Source organism: Lucilia cuprina, chromosome 2, assembly GCF_022045245.1.
Source record: "Lucilia cuprina isolate Lc7/37 chromosome 2, ASM2204524v1, whole genome shotgun sequence".
NCBI lineage: Eukaryota > Metazoa > Arthropoda > Insecta > Diptera > Calliphoridae > Lucilia > Lucilia cuprina.
In genome coordinates this window covers 10,544,415-10,563,482 of record NC_060950.1, presented here as the reverse complement: position 1 = coordinate 10,563,482, position 19,068 = coordinate 10,544,415, and the positions used below count along the sequence as shown (strand labels likewise).

The 19,068-nt window shown below is 27.9% G+C and overlaps 1 protein-coding gene and 1 pseudogene across 3 annotated transcripts; one reads left to right on the top strand and one right to left on the bottom strand.

The window, feature by feature from the left end:
* Positions 1-1,605: 1,605 nt before the first annotated feature.
* On the bottom strand, positions 1,606-17,496 carry LOC111676728 (AP-2 complex subunit alpha). 3 transcript variants are annotated; one of them, XM_023437700.2, is made up of 11 exons: positions 17,245-17,496; positions 12,690-13,433; positions 6,635-6,846; positions 6,362-6,555; positions 5,627-6,290; positions 5,367-5,554; positions 4,665-5,294; positions 4,322-4,601; positions 3,976-4,259; positions 1,789-1,993; positions 1,606-1,713 (listed from the first exon to the last, which is right to left on the bottom strand). In XM_023437700.2, exons 2-11 carry the CDS (start codon positions 12,751-12,753, stop codon positions 1,636-1,638), a joined length of 2,799 nt encoding a protein of 932 aa, XP_023293468.1. In that variant the 5' UTR covers positions 12,754-13,433; positions 17,245-17,496; the 3' UTR covers positions 1,606-1,635. The 3 variants fall into 3 exon arrangements, with proteins under 3 accessions (XP_023293468.1, XP_023293467.1, XP_023293469.1); XM_023437699.2 differs by having other exon boundaries at positions 17,261-17,496; XM_023437701.2 differs by lacking the exon at positions 17,245-17,496 and adding an exon at positions 13,648-13,668.
* LOC111676729 lies at positions 14,587-15,445 on the top strand (annotated as a pseudogene).
* Positions 17,497-19,068: the final 1,572 nt, after the last annotated feature.

Sequence of the window (19,068 nt, the reverse complement as noted above, 5' to 3'; positions counted from 1 at the left end):
AAGTATATTGATTACCAACAAACATTTCTTTTATATTCGTTTCCACGACAATTGGATTTCCAATCCGGAATGGCCCGATTCTTAGGGCGAGTTTTTCTGATAAATATAATCTTCATTCTTTAGTTAAACCTGGTTTAATATATGTTTCGTGTTTTTCAGTTATCAGTAAAGTTACTTATTATCTTAGTTTAACTGAATGTAATTGGCCAATTAAACTCAAGTTATAAGTGAGAAAACACAATAAACAAAAACATTAAAACAAAGATTTCGGAAGAACAAAAACATAATATTTTAAGTAAATTGCAATTTTCTGATTTATTTTGTTTTATTAATTATTGTTTTAAATGTGTATTTAACATTTTTTCAAAATTTTCCATTTTACAAAAGCATTGTTTGCAAAAATAACAGCTGTTCATTGTTTATGTTTTTGAGTGAAAAGTTGGCAATACTAACAAAGTTAACTGAACTTAAATTCAAAACTGAAAAACATAATCATCGGTTAAAGTCCGCCTAAATTTGTTCCGAGTTTAATCTAACAGCAAGTTAAGCCTAGTTTAACTGAGGAGTAAGAAACCCACCCTTAATCAGCAAAAGATTGTCAACTCAACAACAGTTGTATCAACCGGGAAGAACATTCAGTTACAGCCAAGCTGTTACAACTACAACAAATCATTTATTTATACATACAGACAGATTCTTTTGTTTTACAAATCGTTTAATAAATTGTTATAAATAAAACGTTATTTAGTAAGTATTGTGTATTATGGTTCTTTTCAGTTTTCAGTTATGCAATAGTTTTGATGTAAATTCTTTGAATTAACAACATTTGTCTAAAATGAATGGATTTTTTTTTGTTCCATTATTTAGTTTTAAAGAAATCTCTGTATAAGATTATTTCAAAATTAAAGTTAACTTTAACTTTTATTTAACATATATTATATATATATTTTTTTTACAATATTTATATTTTTTAATGAACTTATTTAGGTTTCAATTTTTCTGTTTATATGTATGTATGTATATATATGTATATATATAAGTATAGTAAAGAGTTTTACATTTCGAGCAATGTGTAAATTATTATTATTATTATTTCGGTTTTAAATTTTATGCTTATTTATTACAACATTTTTTTTTCATTGCAATTTATATTTAATTATTAATACGAATTGTAAGTTTAAATTTTTCTTAATTTGCCATTATTTATAGAATGTTTAACAAAAAGAAGTTTTGTGTTTTAATTTGGGAATTTTTTTTCTTTCATTTTTGTTTAATTATTAAGAGGATTGTGCTATAATTCAGGTTTACATTTTATTTATTTTTAAAACTTGTTTTTAGTTTAATTTGGAAATTGTATCTTTGTCATCGAAATAATGAATGCAAGCTTTTAAGTATTATAATTATTATAATTAATATTTATTTTTGTAATTTTTTTCATTAATATTATTAAAATTTGTATTTATACCTTTTTCTTTAACTACTTTTGTTTCTTGTTAAATTTGTTTAATAATTTATTGTTGTTCTTGCTTGGGTATTTTTTTTGTATATTTATATATAAATATTATATTAATAGAAATGTCGTTGCATTTGCCTTTCTTATTTTTGTTTGTCTCGTTTTCATTTCTCTAATAATATTTAAAATTGGTCTGTAAGCAAATCGCATATTTCACGTGTTACACTTTCTTTGCTGGCACGTATTGTTAAACGGAACATCTGTATTTGTAATAAAACAATGAAATATATAAAAAAATGTTTAATTATTATTAGAACCTAATTAGTTAAACTCACCTGTGCCTGTTTATTGGGTTCTAATCGAAGTAAACAACCCACTTGTTGTGTTTGTGTGTGTATAATACCCGCACACACCATATTATCTGGATTAGGATCAACACTTTCTAATAATTGCATACCGAAACCCATGAGTTTGTTGCGAGCACCAGGTAAATCTAATGGTTGTTGAGCTTTAAAGACTTTTTGAGCTCTTTGTTGTTCGCTGCAATGAAATGGAAAATATTGAAAAATTTTGCAACAAAGAAATAATAAAAAAGCTTTTGTTAAAAAAAGCTTCTTTGGTTTTTAAGTTATGAAAAAAGTTTTCATAATTTAAAAAGAAACTAATTTTTATTAGTTTTCTTTATTTAATTTAAATAAAATAGATTTTTTTTATAAAATATTCTGTAAACATTGTATTCTCCAAAAAGCTTTTTCGCTAAAGCTATAAATAATTTTTGGGTAACAAAAATGTTTTTTTTAAAAAATTTAATAAAACAAAGCTTTTATAAAAAATATTTATAAAAAAGTTTTTCCAAAAAAAGTTTCTTAAATGTTTTTTTAAGTTCTTTTAAATAAAAAAAGCTTTTTTTAATAATTTCTTTGGCAAAAGCAAAAAACCAAGATTTTTTTGCTAAAATAACCTAAAAAAAATTTAAAAAAATCAATTTTTTTTTTAAAATAAACACTAAAAAAGTAATCTGTCATAAAAAGCTTTAGGATTTTTTTTTCGCAAAACAAACTAGTGAAAAATTATTTTTGTAAAATGCTGCTGTAGGCTATTACAAAGCTTATTTTTAAAAAAGCTATTCTTTGGAAAAAGCTTTTCACAAAGCAAACTTTTAAAATGTAAGTTATCATAAAAAGCTGCTTTAAAGCTTTAAGACAAACACTAAAAAAGCTATTAGAAAGCTCTTTTTTTAAAAAAGCTTTTAAATGACAATTTAATGCAAAACCTTTAACGAAATATAAATAATAAAAAGTAATTTTTTACACAAGAACATTTTGTATAGAAATGCATTTAAAATATAATTTTTATAAAAAAGCTTTCAAAAATAGGCTTTCGTAAAAGTTACCATTTTTGCAGGAAAAACTTTTATATCTCGTTTAAAAAGCCCTTTTTATAAAAAAAAAACTTTTAAAAAGCAATTTTTGTAAAAATGCTGGGAAAAATATATATTTGTAAAAAAAAGCTTTCAAAATTAAATTTTCATAAAAGCTTTTTTTTAAAAAACTCAAATAATACACTCTTCATATTAAAAAAAAAAGCTTTAAAAAAGCTATTTTCGCAAAATTCTTGAAAACCTAACTTGTTTGCCAAACAAAGCTTTCACAACATAGTTTAGAAAAAATTCTCATAGCTTTTTTGTAAGTGCTGGAAAAAAATTTGTAAAAAAGCTTCAAAATTAAATTTTTGCAAAAATTTTTTAAAAACTTGAATAATACACTTTTCATATTAAAAAAAAAACAGCTTTAAAAAAGCTTTTTCGCAAAATTTTTGTAAACAGGACTTTTTTAGCAAAGAAAGCTTTTATCTAGGTTTTTCTGTAAAAATCTTTTTTTGTATAAAAGCTTTATAAAACTTTTTTGTACAAAAAAGCTTATGAATGCTTAAAAACGCATAAAAAGTTTATTTTTATCTCATACAAATCGATTATAAAGTTTATTTTGTTAAGCTTTTATCTAGTTCTTTCTGTAAAAAAAACTTTCTGAAATCTTATTTTGTAAAAAGCGTTATAAAACTATTTTTGTACATAAAAGCTTTAAAAAAACATATATTTTTTTAATTTCATACAAATTGATTATAACGTTTATTTTGTGAGAGATTTTACGAAGCTTTTTTGTAAAAGAGCTTTTAAGTTTTTTTTGTTAAAACATTTTAAAAAGAGCTTTATGTGAAAAAAATCTTAAAAAAATTATAATAATTAAAAGCAAAATAATTCATTCTTTAAAAAGCTCTTTTTGGATTTTGTCTTTTTTTACTTAAAAGCTCTTTTGGATTCTTTTTTTAGTAAAACTAAATTTTGTGAAAAAGCTATTTAAAAATGTGCTTAAACAAAAGCTTTTAAGAATGCTTGTTATAAAAGCATTTACAGTATAAGTAGAAAACCTTAATTAGATCAATTAATTTGTTTAGATTTTTTTGTATAAAAAGCTTTGAAAAAAAGAACTTCAAAAATACAAAAACAATTTTTTCTCACTCACCCGCTTAAGTTTTTCCATCGAGCAAAGAATGAATCCGCATTCATTTCTGTTGGTTCAAAGAATTTATTTATTGTTAACGGCAGCTTAATGCTAAACTTTTGCTGTACACCATTATAACGGAAATTCACTTCAATTGTAGGAGCATCTAAATAATCTTCTATACATTCGGCGGTCAACAGTTGCTGGATTTGGGCACCAGCTTCTAAGGTGGGCTCAACCGGTTTCATTTGAACATTCAACTTTAAAGCATTCTCAGCATCCCATTGTAAAACGGGAGTAAAATTCTAAAACAAAGAAGACAATACGTTATAGATAATTTCGAAAATTAAATAGTTTTGTAACTAACCGTTAAGGGTATTTGAGTTTTATTGCCATAGAATAAACCAAGACGTCCTAGATTCTGGCGGAATTCACTTTTAACACCAATTTGTAACATTTCATTTTCGAATAAAACACCATTGTTCTTGAATAGGAACTTTTTGGTATTGTATATAGCGGTATTGTTATTAGTACTGCCATAAATATCGCCTAAAACATCTATTAAAGTACCGCTATTATTAGCCGCTGTATTATTGGCTGGTGGTGTGCTCAAACCTAATAAATCTGTATTAGCATTGCTGTTGACTCTATACAAAAAGAAAATTAGATATTTATATATAAAGGAAGTTTTATTAAAAGGTTATTCCTACTTGTGATTGGTAGCAGCATGTGTATTATTTTGTAGAGCAGCTGGAGCTGGACTCTTCGATTCGCGTATTTCATTCTCTGGTACCCGACCAGGTTTCTTCTTCTTCAACACGGCCAATATGGAACTTTCCCTTTCGGGAAATGAGGGCATTTCTTCCAACACTGTTGCCAGCACATCTGTGGATGCCACAATACTCAATTGTAGATATTCACTGGCTCTCTGCTGTAACTCAGCATCGGCTGAACGTAAATTGCTATGTTGACGGAATACTTCTTGTATATTGGTACGTATCTCAGGGAATAGATTTATGAATTTAATATAAGTCGATAGTAGGAGAGCTCTAGTCATTGGTGAACATAAATGATATTTCGAGTGTAAGAGTTTAAATTGTACCAGGGGAGCTGAACGGGAATCACCGGCAATTAAATTACCAAATTCACCCAATATATAGCCGCCAACTTTAACCATATTCTCGTGACAAGCTGGTGCCTGGAGGGCTTCGAAAACAGTCTTGGCAGCATAACCCTGGACTTCTTCGCGATTAATAACAATTTGTATGACACGATACCAGACCTCTTCGGAAACATAATCGCCAGCAATACGTATGAGATTAAGAATAACATCGACATACCTGTAAATAAACCAAAGAGTTTTTTGTTACATTAATAGCTTTCTTATAAAGCTGTAATAAACAACTTCCTACCAAGTAAAATCAGTGGCATATTTTTCAGCTAAAATGGCTACTTTAAGTACCATTTCTTCTCGTATAGAATAATCAGCAGTTTCCAAATAATTTAACATTTCCTGAACAATCTCCTCAGCATTACTGCGATCACACATGGCATATAATAAATCTACAGCCATTTGACGCACCGAAACATCTTTCTCCATCTTTAGGGAAAGTTTAAAATAAAATAACTTTATCCTTAAAAAAAAAAAAAAAAAACTAAAAGAAAACCTCACCTTCATTGATAAAATGACAACTTCTTGATGTTTTTTAACTTCCTCGTGTGAAAACTCCGAAGTAGCCAAATGACACATAGATTCCAAAGCCAAATAACGTAAATTAGTCTCACGATTACTCAAAAACTGACCCAACTGATTACAAGCACGCACCAAAAGATTTGGCTCACTATCACTGTGTATAATAAGATTGATGGCCTCAAATAGTACAGCATTCTTGGCATTTGAATGTTGTACCTTCTTGCTTTTTGGTGGTTCTTGGGCCTTATTCAAAATAGTCTCCAAAGTTTCATTTAAACGAGCTCTTACGCCCGGCTCCTCAGTAACTGGATTGTAATTTTGTAGCAAACGCAATAGTTTAACCGACAACCATGGAGCCGGTACAAAATAATATGTATAATCTTGTAAATCTGTATAACTGGCCGTAACAATGCGTGACAAACGTGAGACGGCTAAATTAACACAACCCTTGTATTCGTCTGGATTACGTTTAACTAAAGCATCGATGAGTGATGTGGCAGCGGTTACAACGCCCATATGTTGATCATTCAATAAGTGTATAATACGTGAAGTCCACTCGCCACCGGGTATTATGTCGGGGCTAGAACGGAATAAGCGCAAAAGACATAAAGCAGCTGATTGTTTAACCACATCCATGGTGTCGCTGAAAAAAAGTATCAATAATAATCATTAAAACGTTAGTTCAATATTATTTTCTTTTCGTTTTCAACTCACCCAGATACCAATAATTTTGGTATTTCATTGGAAAATGATTCAGCCATATCGCGACTACCAATATTGGCAATACACTGTAAGGCCAAATTAACATGTACAGGATTACGTGATTGCAAATCATTTTTAATCGATTGTATAATCAAACGTATTAAATCGCTATTTGTATTAACCAATACGGAAATGAATAAGTAGCCCTATTTATTTTTGAAATAAATTGAAAAAGAAAGAAATATTAATGTTTTTAATTTAAAAAAAAAACAACAAATTACTTACAATTTGCTTTTCTGAATATTTATTCGATGATAGTAAATTAACCGCTTCCATATGACCGAAATCAATATCATGACCCAGTAGAAATATGAATAACAGTTTACACACATATTTCTTTTTCTGATAACCATCTAACGTTTTGTCACCTTTAAATTTACTACGTATATTGGCCAATTCTTTATTAATACGTTTAACTTCCGCTTCTTTACTTTTACCTTTAGGGGGGAAAAAACAACATAAATAGGAAAATTATTAGAAAAAAAGGAGGAATAAAACAAAAGTTGTAATAGTGAAGTTTAATTGAGAAAATCTATGAGTTTCAAAAGAAATCAGTCTGAACGTTACTAATGGTTTATTTGGATGAACCTATCAATGTTTTTGGTAAAAAAGCTTTACGTACTTTAGGGGACAAAAGTTTTTAGGGTTCTATAAATCGACTTTCGAATAATCGAACAATCGACTTTTTGTCGAAAAAAGTCGAAAAGTCGAAAAGTCGAAGTCGAAGTCGACTATTTTGTTCCAAAAAAGTCGATAACTCGACTATCGTCTATGAAAAAAGTCGAAAAGTCGACTTTGTTAATAAAAGTTGAAAAGTCGAAAAAAGTCAAAAAAAGTCGAAAAGTCGTAAAAATGTCGAAAGAAGTCGAAAAAAGTCGAAAAAAGTCGGAAAGTCGACTATTTATAAAATATTAAAAGTCGAAAAGTCAAAAAATCGACTTTTAATTAAATGAAAAAAGTTGAAAAATCGACTTTTAACTGAATGCAAAAAGTCGAAAGTCAAAAAGTCGACTTTTCATAAAATGCAAAAAGTCGAAAAGCCGACTTTTCGTTTCAACTATAGAACCCTAAAAGTTTCTACATAAAATTCTTTAAAGCTTAATCTAAAAAAGCTTTTTATTTTTGCGCTTTAATTAGAATGGCGGTGCATTAAGCACTCATATTGCCAGGTTATCACACGTTTGTCCAGAGAAAATCCCACCAAACGACCTATACCTTTATATAGGAAGTTGGAGCATTCGGTCTTTATTTCATAAAAAGTATTATTGGTCTCCACCAGAAATAAGTTTCAGAGTATTAAGGGTTGCCACCAGGTTATATCGTGAGTATGGTTTATGGTCTCCACCAGTTAAAAACATAACCTCACTCTGAGGTAAAACGAAAGTACGCGTTTAATGAAAACAACGCATAACTTCAACCAGAAGAAGTGCATTAAATTAGTGCGGGATGAGAAGTAATTCTGTCGAAAGCCCAGCAACAAGCACAAAGAAATAAAAAGAAATAAAAACAATGACGCGAGAGTGGTTCCCCAACACTGACCTGAATTACAGCTGGTCAAATTTGTTGATGGAATTTTATAGACATTGAACAGCTGTTCCATACAAAATCAACTATTGTGAATTGTTACAACAAGTTCACGATAGCAATTTTTTTCCTTCGAATTAAAAATTTAAAGGGAACAAAATTTTCACTTCTATTAGTGATAGGGGTGAATTTTTTAATTAAATACTAATTTTCTGATATCTTTTATTGATATTATTATTGTTTAAAATTTTTATTTATATTTTTTCTAAAATTTTACTATTTACAAAACAGCTGTTCATTGTTTATGTTTTTGACTGAAAAGTTGGCAATACTAACAAAGTTAACTGAACTTAAATCCATAGTTGAAAAATACAATCATCGGTTAACGTCAGCCTAAATTTGTTCCGTGTTTAATCTAACAGCAAGTTAAGCCTAGTTTAACTGAGTAGTAAGAAACCTGGTCTAAGTTGCATCTACATATGGCGGGTTTCTTACTCATTAGTTAAACAATGCATAACTTGCTGTTAGATTAAACTCGGAACAAATTTAGGCGGACTTTAACCAATGATTGTGTTTTTCAGTTTTAGTTTTATGCTCAGTTAACTTTGTTAGTATTGCCAAGTTTTCACTCAAAAACATAAACAATGAATAGCTGTTTTTTGCAAACAATACTTTTGTAAAAGGAAAAATTTTGGAAAAATGTAAAATAAACAATAAGTAATGAAACAAAACAAATCAGAAAATTGCAATTTACTTAAAATATTATGTTTTTGTTCTTCCGAAATCATTGTTTTATTATTTTTGTTAATTGTGTTTTCTCACTTATAACTTGAGTTTAATTGGCCAATTACACGCAGTTAAACTAAGATAATAAGTAACTTTATTGATAACTGAAAAACACGAAACATATATTAAACCAGGTTTAACCAAATAATGAAGATTATCTTTATCAGAAAAACTCGCCCTTAAATTCTTTATTAATGGAAATATTTATTTTTGCTTAAACTGCATTTTCAGTTTAATTTATTCTTCCAGCTAAATTTCATTTAATTACAGAATTGTGAAATTTTTCTTAAAAAGCATTTTGGGCTTATCAATTTAACTCATTTTAAAAATATCATAATTGCTTTGCATCTAAAGGTCAATGATCACAATTTTTACTCAAATTAAGAAATATTCCAAATAATGCAATATATAACATAGCTTTTGTAAAAATCACATCAATTTGTCATTATAGTAAATGCACATAAATGTATTTAAAAACATAACTCGTTGAACCATTAAGTACCAGTAACACATAGATATTTTATATAGTTTTTTATTCTCTATAGCAAATATACAAATCTAACTACTAGCTGTGTATTAAATTATCATAATTGAATATTCTAGCGCCAACAATAATAATAATATTACAATGTTTTTTTGTTTTTTTTTTTTTGTATTTTTTGTGTCACAAAAATTCCGAACATAAACAAAACAAGTAAAATATAGATTGGTGTGAAAGGGAAGATATAATATAATAGTATTTAAATGCTATAGACACGTATATATTTTTGTAAAATAACAAAAATTTGACGCCCCTATTATTTAATAAATGTTTAAATTCAATTATGATGACACTAAAATAGCACAATACATATTATGAACATAGAGCTCAGAGATATTGACATTTTAATACTACATACATACATATTTCTTAAATGTGGGAGTTTATTACAAATGTTGATTTGTTAAAATCATAATAAAAATAAGTTTCAAAAAAAAAACGCTAAAAAGAAACTTCTTATAATAATACTACGCTTTCACAGTTCAGTTCTATATCAATACGTTAAAATTAAACAGACATTGCTAAAAATTGGAGGTTAAACATATATTAACCTTTAACCTTTAATATTTAACGTAAACCAAAAAAGAAATACTGTTATTAAAATCTTTAGTAACAAAGGATTTTCAAAACTTTGTTTGAAATAGATAGAATTCTTATACAAGTTAGGGCGAGTTTTTCTGATAAAGATAATCTCCATTCTTTGGTTAAACCTGGTTTAATATATGTTTCATGTTTTTCAGTTATCAGTAAAGTTACTTATTATCTTAGTTTAACTGAGTGTAATTGGCCCATTTAAACTCAAGTTATAAGTGAGAAAACACAATTAACAAAAACAATAAAACAATGATTTCGGAAAAACAAAAACTTAATATTTTAAGTAAATTTCAATTTTCTCATTTGTTTTGTTTTATTTATTATTGTTTTAAATGTTTATTTAACATTTTTCCAAAATTTTCCATTTTACAAAAGTATTGTTTGCAAAAAACAGCTGTTCATTGTTTATGTTTTTGAGTGAAAAGTTGGCAATACTAACAAAGTTAACTGAGCTTAAATCTAAAACTGAAAAACACAATCATCGGTTAAAGTCCGACTTAATTTATTCCGAGTTTAATCTAACAGCTAGTTAAGCCTAGTTTAACTGATGAGCAAGAAACCCGCCCTTAGTAAGCAACTCTTAAACTAACCTAATGCCTTACAAAATGTATGTTTAATCAAACTCGTTTTGCAAATTATAACTTATAATAATAAAAACCTTTAATTTTAATACAAACATCTACTTTCTAACACAAAAACAAATTTAACAAATTGTCGTTATTGCTGATAATTTTTTTTGTTTGTTAATTCTTTATTTTCAAAGTATTTGTAGCGTTTTTTTAAATTCTTACAGTAATTATGCATTTACTTTTGATTTAAGCTTTAATCACGTTTTGTTTATTATAATAATTTTAAATATAGTATTTTATAGACGATTCAATACTTAATGCGGCAGCTGTTTACACATTAGTGAAGATCTGCCTATTTTTAGTTTTATCGTTTTTCGATATTTTAAATGTTTGAAGGAAAACCCGTAAATCATAGGGGAAATACTTGAGCTGAGAAAGTAAAGGGTGGCAAACTAAAAATAATGTTAACCTTAACCTAAATACAGGAATAAAGAAGTATTTTAGCCGTAAAATTTAAAAGCTTTTATGGAGGTAGGACGCAGAATTAGAATTTATGAACGAAATCTATTTGTATAATCTTTAAAGTTCAATAAGTCATGAGAACTAAGACGAGTTCGACGAAAGAAGCAAACTAACATAATCTATCTATCTATCTATCTATCTATCTATCTATCTATCTATCTATCTATCTATCTATATATCTATATATCTATATATCTATATATCTATCTATCTATCTATCTATCTATCTATCTATCTATCTATCTATCTATCTATCTATCAATCTATCTATCTATCTATCTATCTATCTATCTATCTATCTATCTATCTATCAATCTATCTATCTATCTATCTATCTATCTATCTATCTATCTATCTATCTATCTATCTATCTATCTATCTATCTATCTATCTATCTATCTATCTAACTATCTATCTATCTATCTATCTATCTATCTATCTAACTATCTAACTATCTACCTATCTATCTATCTATCTATCTATCTATCTATCTATCTATCTATCTATCTATCTATCTATCTATCTATCTATCTATCTATCTATCTACCTAAATCTATCTAAATTTGTAAATTGGCAGTTTTATTAGACATTTTCTGCACGTTTTACTGCCAACGTTGTAAGATCTAATAACCGTGTATACATATCATAACTAACTTACTTAACTAAACTAACTAACTACTTAACTAAATAACTAACTAAGGTGAAGGATTAGGGATTAAATTAAAAATAATCTTTGGAAGTTGTTTTTGAATACTTAGGGCGAGTTTTTCTGATAAAGATAATCTTCATTCTTTGGTTAAACCATTTAATATATGTTTCGTGTTTTTCAGTTATCAGTAAAGTTACTTATTATCTTAGTTTAACTGAATGTAGTTGGCCAATTAAACTCAAGTTATAAGTGAGAAGACACAATTAACAAAAACAATAAAACAATGATTTCGGGAGAACAAAAACATAATATTTTAATTGCAATTTTTATTGTTTTAAATGTTTATTTTACGTTTTTCCAAAATTTTCCATTTTACAAAAGTATTGTTTGCAAAAAAACATTTGTTCATTGTTTATGTTTTTGAGTGAAAAGTTGGCAATAATAACAAAGTTAACAGAGCTTAAATCTAAAACTGAAAAACACAGTCATCGGTTAAATTCCACCTAAATTTGTTCCCAGTTTAATCTAACAGCAAGTTAAGCCAAGTTTAACTGATGAGTAAGAAACCCGCCTTTAGTATTGCCAACTTTTCTGTTAAAAACATAAACAATGAACGGCTGTTTTTTGCAAATATCACTTTTGTAAAATGTAAAATTTAAAACAGTAATAATATTGATAAAAGAAATCAGAAAATTAGTATATACTTAGGGCGGGTTTCTTACTACTCAGTTAAACTAGGCTTAACATGCTGTTAGATTAAACTCGAAACAAATTTAGGCGGACTTTAACCAATGATTCTACTTTCTTTATGATTTTCTTATTTTTGTTTTATTGTTTTGGAATCACAATCGACCTTATGGTCTCTCAGTGGATATGCATTATTTGATTTTAAACCTAAACCTACTCAAGAAATTCCTGCGATCTTGTAATTATGTGATCATTCGTAAGCATATATCTTAAAGTATGGTTGTATAACCAATATTTCCATAAAAATTTAGGACACAGCCATGTTCATTATCATGGCTGTTTAATAATTTAAATTCAAAAATATAAAAATAATAATAATAATTGAACTTTTTTTTAAAATCTACTCACAGTTTCTTATGTCCGATATAAAAACTGCCAGACCACGCATACCATCTCCCCTAACAGGTGCCATTGTTGTTAGTTTATTAATTTTTAAGAATTAACAAAAAACCGCTTAAGAAGAAAAAATAATAATAATCAAATAGATCAAATCGTTATTGCTTTGAAAGATTCTTCTTTATTTTTTTTTATTTTTTATTATCTGTTGTATTCGTTTAAACTCTCCTTGTTTAGGGGAGAGTTTAAATGATTTAAATTAGTCACACACACAAGAAGAAGAAGAAGATAAACTTCCACTCTACTAGCAAAAACAAGACACAATACGAAAAGACGTTTTATAATCAAACAAATTAAAATATTGTTTGTTGCAATCAATCTTTGCGACGTACGAGCATCAGCAATAGTCAGCAACAGTGGTAGCTTTAGTAAAGTTATGACAGCAAGTATCACCAATTGGAACAAATATTATAAAAGCAACAAGTTGTTGTTTTAGTATTATTTACACAAACTTTTGCTTGGCAAATGTATGTGTGTGTGTCTTTTTTTCTTTCTTTCTTTCCAAACCGGCAAAACACCAGTATAGATTAATATTAATCACTGATATTCAATGGTTTTTTTATTATTATTATTTTAAATTATATAGAGAGTTGTGGTGTTTGTCGTTAGACCTGCACTAACGAGTTGGTGCTGGAGGTTGTGGCGTTGTTGTCTTTTTCAACACGAGATAAGATAGTGTTTTAGTTTAAAGATGACCTGTTGATTAAACAAAAAAGAGAAAATAAAAAAATTTTACTATTTCAAGAAAAAATGCAGTTTGGTAAATAAAAAATTTAAATTTAGAATTTTTTAAATGTAGATTTTTTGAAATGTTTAAAACTAGATATTGAAATTAATTTTATTAACTTAAGTTTTAAATGTTTTATTTAAAAATTACAAATAAAAATAATTATTTAAAATTTAATTTGACCTAGAGGCGTTGTTTTAAACTGAACTGATGCTTGTTTATGCTTTATTTTTGTTTTATTTCATTTTTATCATTATTTTTTTTAATGAATTAAAAAATAACAAAATATGTATACGATTATGTGCATTTGTGTATATGTATGTAAGTATGTATTTCTTTTTTTTTAAAGCCAACCAAATCTCTATAACAGAATTTTTATACCCTACACCACTATAGTGGGGAGGGTATTATGCGTTTGTGCTGAAGTTTGTAACAGCCAAAAATATTGGTCCTAGACCCACCTTAAAGTATACCAATCGCCTCAGAATCACTTTCTGAGTCGATTTAACTATGTCCGTCTGTCCTTCCGTCCGTCCGTCTGTCTGTCTGTGTGTCCATGTAAACCTTGTGCGCACGCTACAGGTCGCAATTTTCAAGATAATTTGATGAAATTTGGCAAATACCCTTTTTTGGGTTTAAGGACGAACGACGCTATTGAAAATGGTTGAAATCGGTCCATTATTTCTCCTAGTCCCCATTTATAAGGATAGGACCATATTTACCCCCTTTCTTCCCTATGAGCCCTCTTGCAGAAAATCTCTTTTTTTTTTGTCAACAATAAGTAAAAAATTTCACAATAAAATAAATTAAATGCTTTATATATGAAAAAAAATCCAAAAATTTTAACATACTGACTGGTGTAGGGTATCATATGGTCGACAATGTCCGACTATACATTTATACTTGTTTTTTATTTAAAAATTTCTTATCACTTGCTGCATGAATGGCGCAAACAACAAATACAACAATAATATTTACGCTGTAGAAATCATCACATCCATAAGTAACAAAGAAATTTACAAAACGAAGAATGAAAAAAAATGAGAAATTGGCTGTGTACGTTAGTTAGTTGTTACTTTCAATTGAATCAAGTGATTTATTTTATTTCTTTTAACAAAAACCAATTTATGTTACACAGGGAACAAACATACATTCATACATGCATGCATACAAAGTTTAAATGTTAAATTAATGTAAAGGAATTGTATATTTTGTTTGTGTTTTTCTGTCGATGTCAAGATATTGCGAGGGTAGTATGTGATATTGACTATAGTCCAGTCTTATTTATTGGCTTCTATATAATCATCATTTTGATACCCTCATAATAATGGAGACGACTATAGTCCTAAATATTCTCCTGACAATTGTGTTCATTATACTGATGGACTTACTAATTGTTGTACTGAATATAGTCTAGTTTTTAATATTAATTATAATAGTGGTAACTTATATTCACCTCTATCGCTGTAGAATAAAAATCTGACAAGATGGGTCGTATGCACGCTCCAGGAAAGGGTATTTCCCAATCAACTTTGCCCTACAGAAAAACCGTTCCCTCCTGGTTGAAACTCAACGCTGAGGATGTTAAGGAACAAATCAAGAAATTGGGCAAAAAGGGTTTGACCCCCTCCAAAATCGGTATCTTAAACCCGACATCCCAGAGGATTTGTACCATATGATCAAGAAGGCTATTGCCATCCGCAAGTATTTGGAACGTAACCGCAAGGATAAGGACGGTAAATTCCGCCTTATTTTGGTTGAATCCCGTATCCACAGATTGGCCCGCTACTACAAGACCAAGAGTGTCCTCCCACCCAACTGGAAATACGAATCTAGAACAGCTTCCGCTTTGGTTGCCTAAGTTCTCGATTTGTTTTAGAATGGACTACTAAGTGTTTTTTAAGTTTTATTATATTTTACAAATATAAAACGTGAATTAATAAAAAAACTAATGTAAGTTTTTTAAAACGTAAAAATCTATTTAAGAAGTGAAAAATTTTTATTCCCTTCAAAATTTTGATTTCATAAGCAATACATTCACAATAGTTGATTTTGTATGGAACATATGTTCAATGTTTACAAAATTCTCAAAAGGGGAACGAAAAAAGTGAAAAGAAACAAACTTTACGTGAAATGATGATTGGCGATAGGGGTGATTGACTTTATAACTGAAAAACACAATCATTGGTTAAAGTCTGCCTAAATTTGTTTCGATTTTAATCTAACAGCAAGTTAAGCATATTTAAACTGAGTAGTAAGAATCTCGCCCTAAACCTAAGTTATAAGTGAAAACACATAATCAACAAAAACAATAAAATAATGAATTCGGAAGAAGAAAAGTAAATAGCTATTTTCTGATTTCTTTTATCGATATTATTACTGTTCTAAATGTTTATTTATACTTTTCCAAAATTTTAAAAAAGTGATATTTGCAAAAAACAGTTGTTCATCGTTTATGTTTTTGACTGAAAAGTTGGCAATACTAACAAAGTTAAGTGATCCTAGATCCATAACTGAAAAACACAATCATCGGTTAAAGTCCGCCTAAATTTGTTCCGAGTTTCATCTAACAGCAAGTTAAACCTAGTTTAACTGAGTAGTAAGGAACCCGCCCTTAGTATATTATTCATTGTACGAATTATGGAAACAACTATTTTAATTTTAATAAAAACCCTGAACTGCACTAGGTTATGCACAAAAACGATAAATAAACGAAAGCAAAATCAATATTTTATAGATTATCGATAATAAAAATCGACCGTAACATCATTTAAATACGTTTAATTGGAAATAAATGTTTATTTTTCTCTAAAAATCAATATTTTGTTTCAAAATGAAAAATAAATTCATAAAATACGTTGAAAAGAAATAATTCTGCAATTAGCTTATACATCTCTGGCAGAACAAAATAATACCAAAAACAAAATACAATTTCAGAGAAAAGAGAAAAACCAATAGTTAGAATACGTTATATAAATATTACATTTTATTTTTTTTTTACAAAAATATTAACATGTATACAAATTAGTTTGTACTTATTTTGAATTTTACCGGCATCACATACTAAAATTATGAAAATCCAAAAAAGAAAAACAAATAAAATGTTTAAAATTCAATTGTGATTGCTTTTGTTTTTGCTCATTCTTTCACACTAGTTACGTTCGCTGCTTTTATTACACACAACAAAAAAATAGTATGTCAAATAACGCAGTCAACGTCACGACGAATCAAAAAATAACATAGCAATAACATAAATATGTATGTATGAATGTATGTTTGTATAGATGACGGTATGTATGAATGTATGTATGCATGTATATTTTCTAAGTGGACAGCACAACAAAGATGACGAACACACAAATAAAAAAAGTCGAAAGAAATTAAACTAAACACATAAATTTAACTGTTTAAAGAGTAGTAGTTAACTTTTAACACAAAACTATATGAACTTTATACATTTTTTCACAAATTATCTAGGTATATTTATTTTTTCTTAATGCATGTAACAGAGTCTGGTTATTTTTTTTCTCTTTTTTGTTTGCGAAAATATTCATGTACATAAAAAGTAATGGCCTATTGATTTTACCACAATTTTAGTTTAATTATTTTTTTCTTTTCTATAAACTTTGGCACTTTGAAAACTTTTTTTGCAAAAATTCCATGGCCTCTTTTTTAATTGAATGTGCAAAAACAAGGAAACCTCGTCTTCCGCGAATTTGTGATTTTCACTGCTTTTATTCATTTTTTTGCTTATGTACATGTATACTTTTTGCCTTTTACCGTTTTTGTGTAATACCTCGAGATGGGCGTTGCAATTTCTTTAATATTTTAACGTTTTATTTATTTTATTATTTGGCCACGTTTCATTTATATGTTATTAAAGACTTTTACACTTTACTTGCAAAAATTTTGTACAAAATATTAATTTTCTTGTAATTATTTTGCTTGAAAATCCTTTATACAGCAGTCAGCGAAAAATTTTATTGATTTTTCTTCTTACGTTTGACTTTTCCCCAGAGCCCAGCAACGACAAATATTAACGACGACTATGTTTGACACTAAATATGTCGGCGGCGGCTTAAGATCGACTGTAAGCCGGCTTAGTTCTCAACTATGTTTTGTTTTTAAATTTTCAATGATTTTAAATAAAAACGTATTCCGAGAGATTAGAAAGTGCGATTTTTGAAGTAAATATATTGTTTATAACAACAAAACAGAGCAAGCACAAACGTTGTTTGAGAAATTATGCAGGGATGGATAAAAAATTTCTTAAAAATTAAAAACAAATTCTTTCTCCATATTTGTCATAAAATAGAAGAAATTCCTTTATCGGGCCTATTGTGCGCTCCTTAACCAGTGCCTCAGGTAGGAATCGAATCCACCACCTCCGGTCTACCAGACTAGAACATAATAGTTATTTTATTCAATTTATTTGCAAAATGTCGCAACTCAATTCAAATTTTTTAACTTAGACGTTACACGATCAAGTTTTGCCATTCAAGTTTAATTTTTTACCAATACTCTAACACTTTTTAAAATGGAAACAAACTTGCTTTTCAATTTTTCTATCTACTTTTTCAATTTTAAAATCAATAATTTAATTAATAAAATTTCTTTTTTGTTCTTAAAAAAAAATAATTTTTTTTTTATTTATTTGTATTTTATTAAAAAAATTATTCAAAATTAACAATATTGTGAATAAAATTAATAAATATAATGAAAATGGCATCTTGAAACATAAAATTGCCTGCAGCCTACGTCACAGAAGCAATTTCCAATGGATTTTGACAATCAGTTTGTGTGAAAAACTTGAAAGTAAAACTTGTAGGTGTAACTGCCCCGTAAGAAAAACATAAGTTTTCAAGTTATCACAGATTTCCAAAATATGGCTGACGACCAGCCGTTGCTACTTTGAGTCGAGACGGCATGTATACTTTTCCTCAAACAAGACGCAAGAGTGTAATGTAAGTAGTTTTATTATAGGGTATATTTAAAAACTATGTAGTAACAAGATAAACCAGCTATTATGTAAAATTAAATATTTATGCAATAATTGCAAATCTTTATAAACTATTTATATCAAATAATTTTATAAAGCATATCAAAATCAATAACTTCGACACATCATTTTTAAAATAATCTAATTTTATTGCTGATTTCTCTCAATGTACTTGCTACGAAAATTAACAACTGTATATAAATTATTAATCGCCATACAGAGACTTGCGCCGATTCGACTTCAGACGACTAAGCCTAGCCGCCGAATAAAATGTCAAAGCCGCCGCAACGCAGCAAACACAACGAGTTTATTTTAAATTAAGATATTTAATAAAAATGACTAATTAAAACCATTATTTCATAAAATATCAAAATTTAAGATAAAAAATATTAAAACTTTTTAAACGATGGAACAGAAAGAACTAAATTTCTCTTTCAATAAATAAAAATTGCAAACATTTTTCGTTTTCAATGAACTTTTTTAAGAAATATTTTATTGGACAATTTTTTTCTATTTATCAGGAAAAAATTTTCTGGCTAAATCCGACAAGTTCTGGTAAAAAACCTGCTTTTATATAAAAATTAGTTTAAAAAAAGGCAAAATAA

Coding starts and splice junctions, on each gene's coding strand:
- LOC111676728 (XM_023437700.2), bottom strand. CDS start 12,753: ATGGCACCTGTTAGGGGAGATGGTATGCGTGGTCTGGCAGTTTTTATA. Junction 6,291..6,361: donor CCAAAATTATTGGTATCTGG/GTGAGTTGAAAA, acceptor ACTTTTTTTCAG/CGACACCATGGATGTGGTTA. Junction 4,602..4,664: donor CATGCTGCTACCAATCACAA/GTAGGAATAACC, acceptor CTTTTTGTATAG/AGTCAACAGCAATGCTAATA.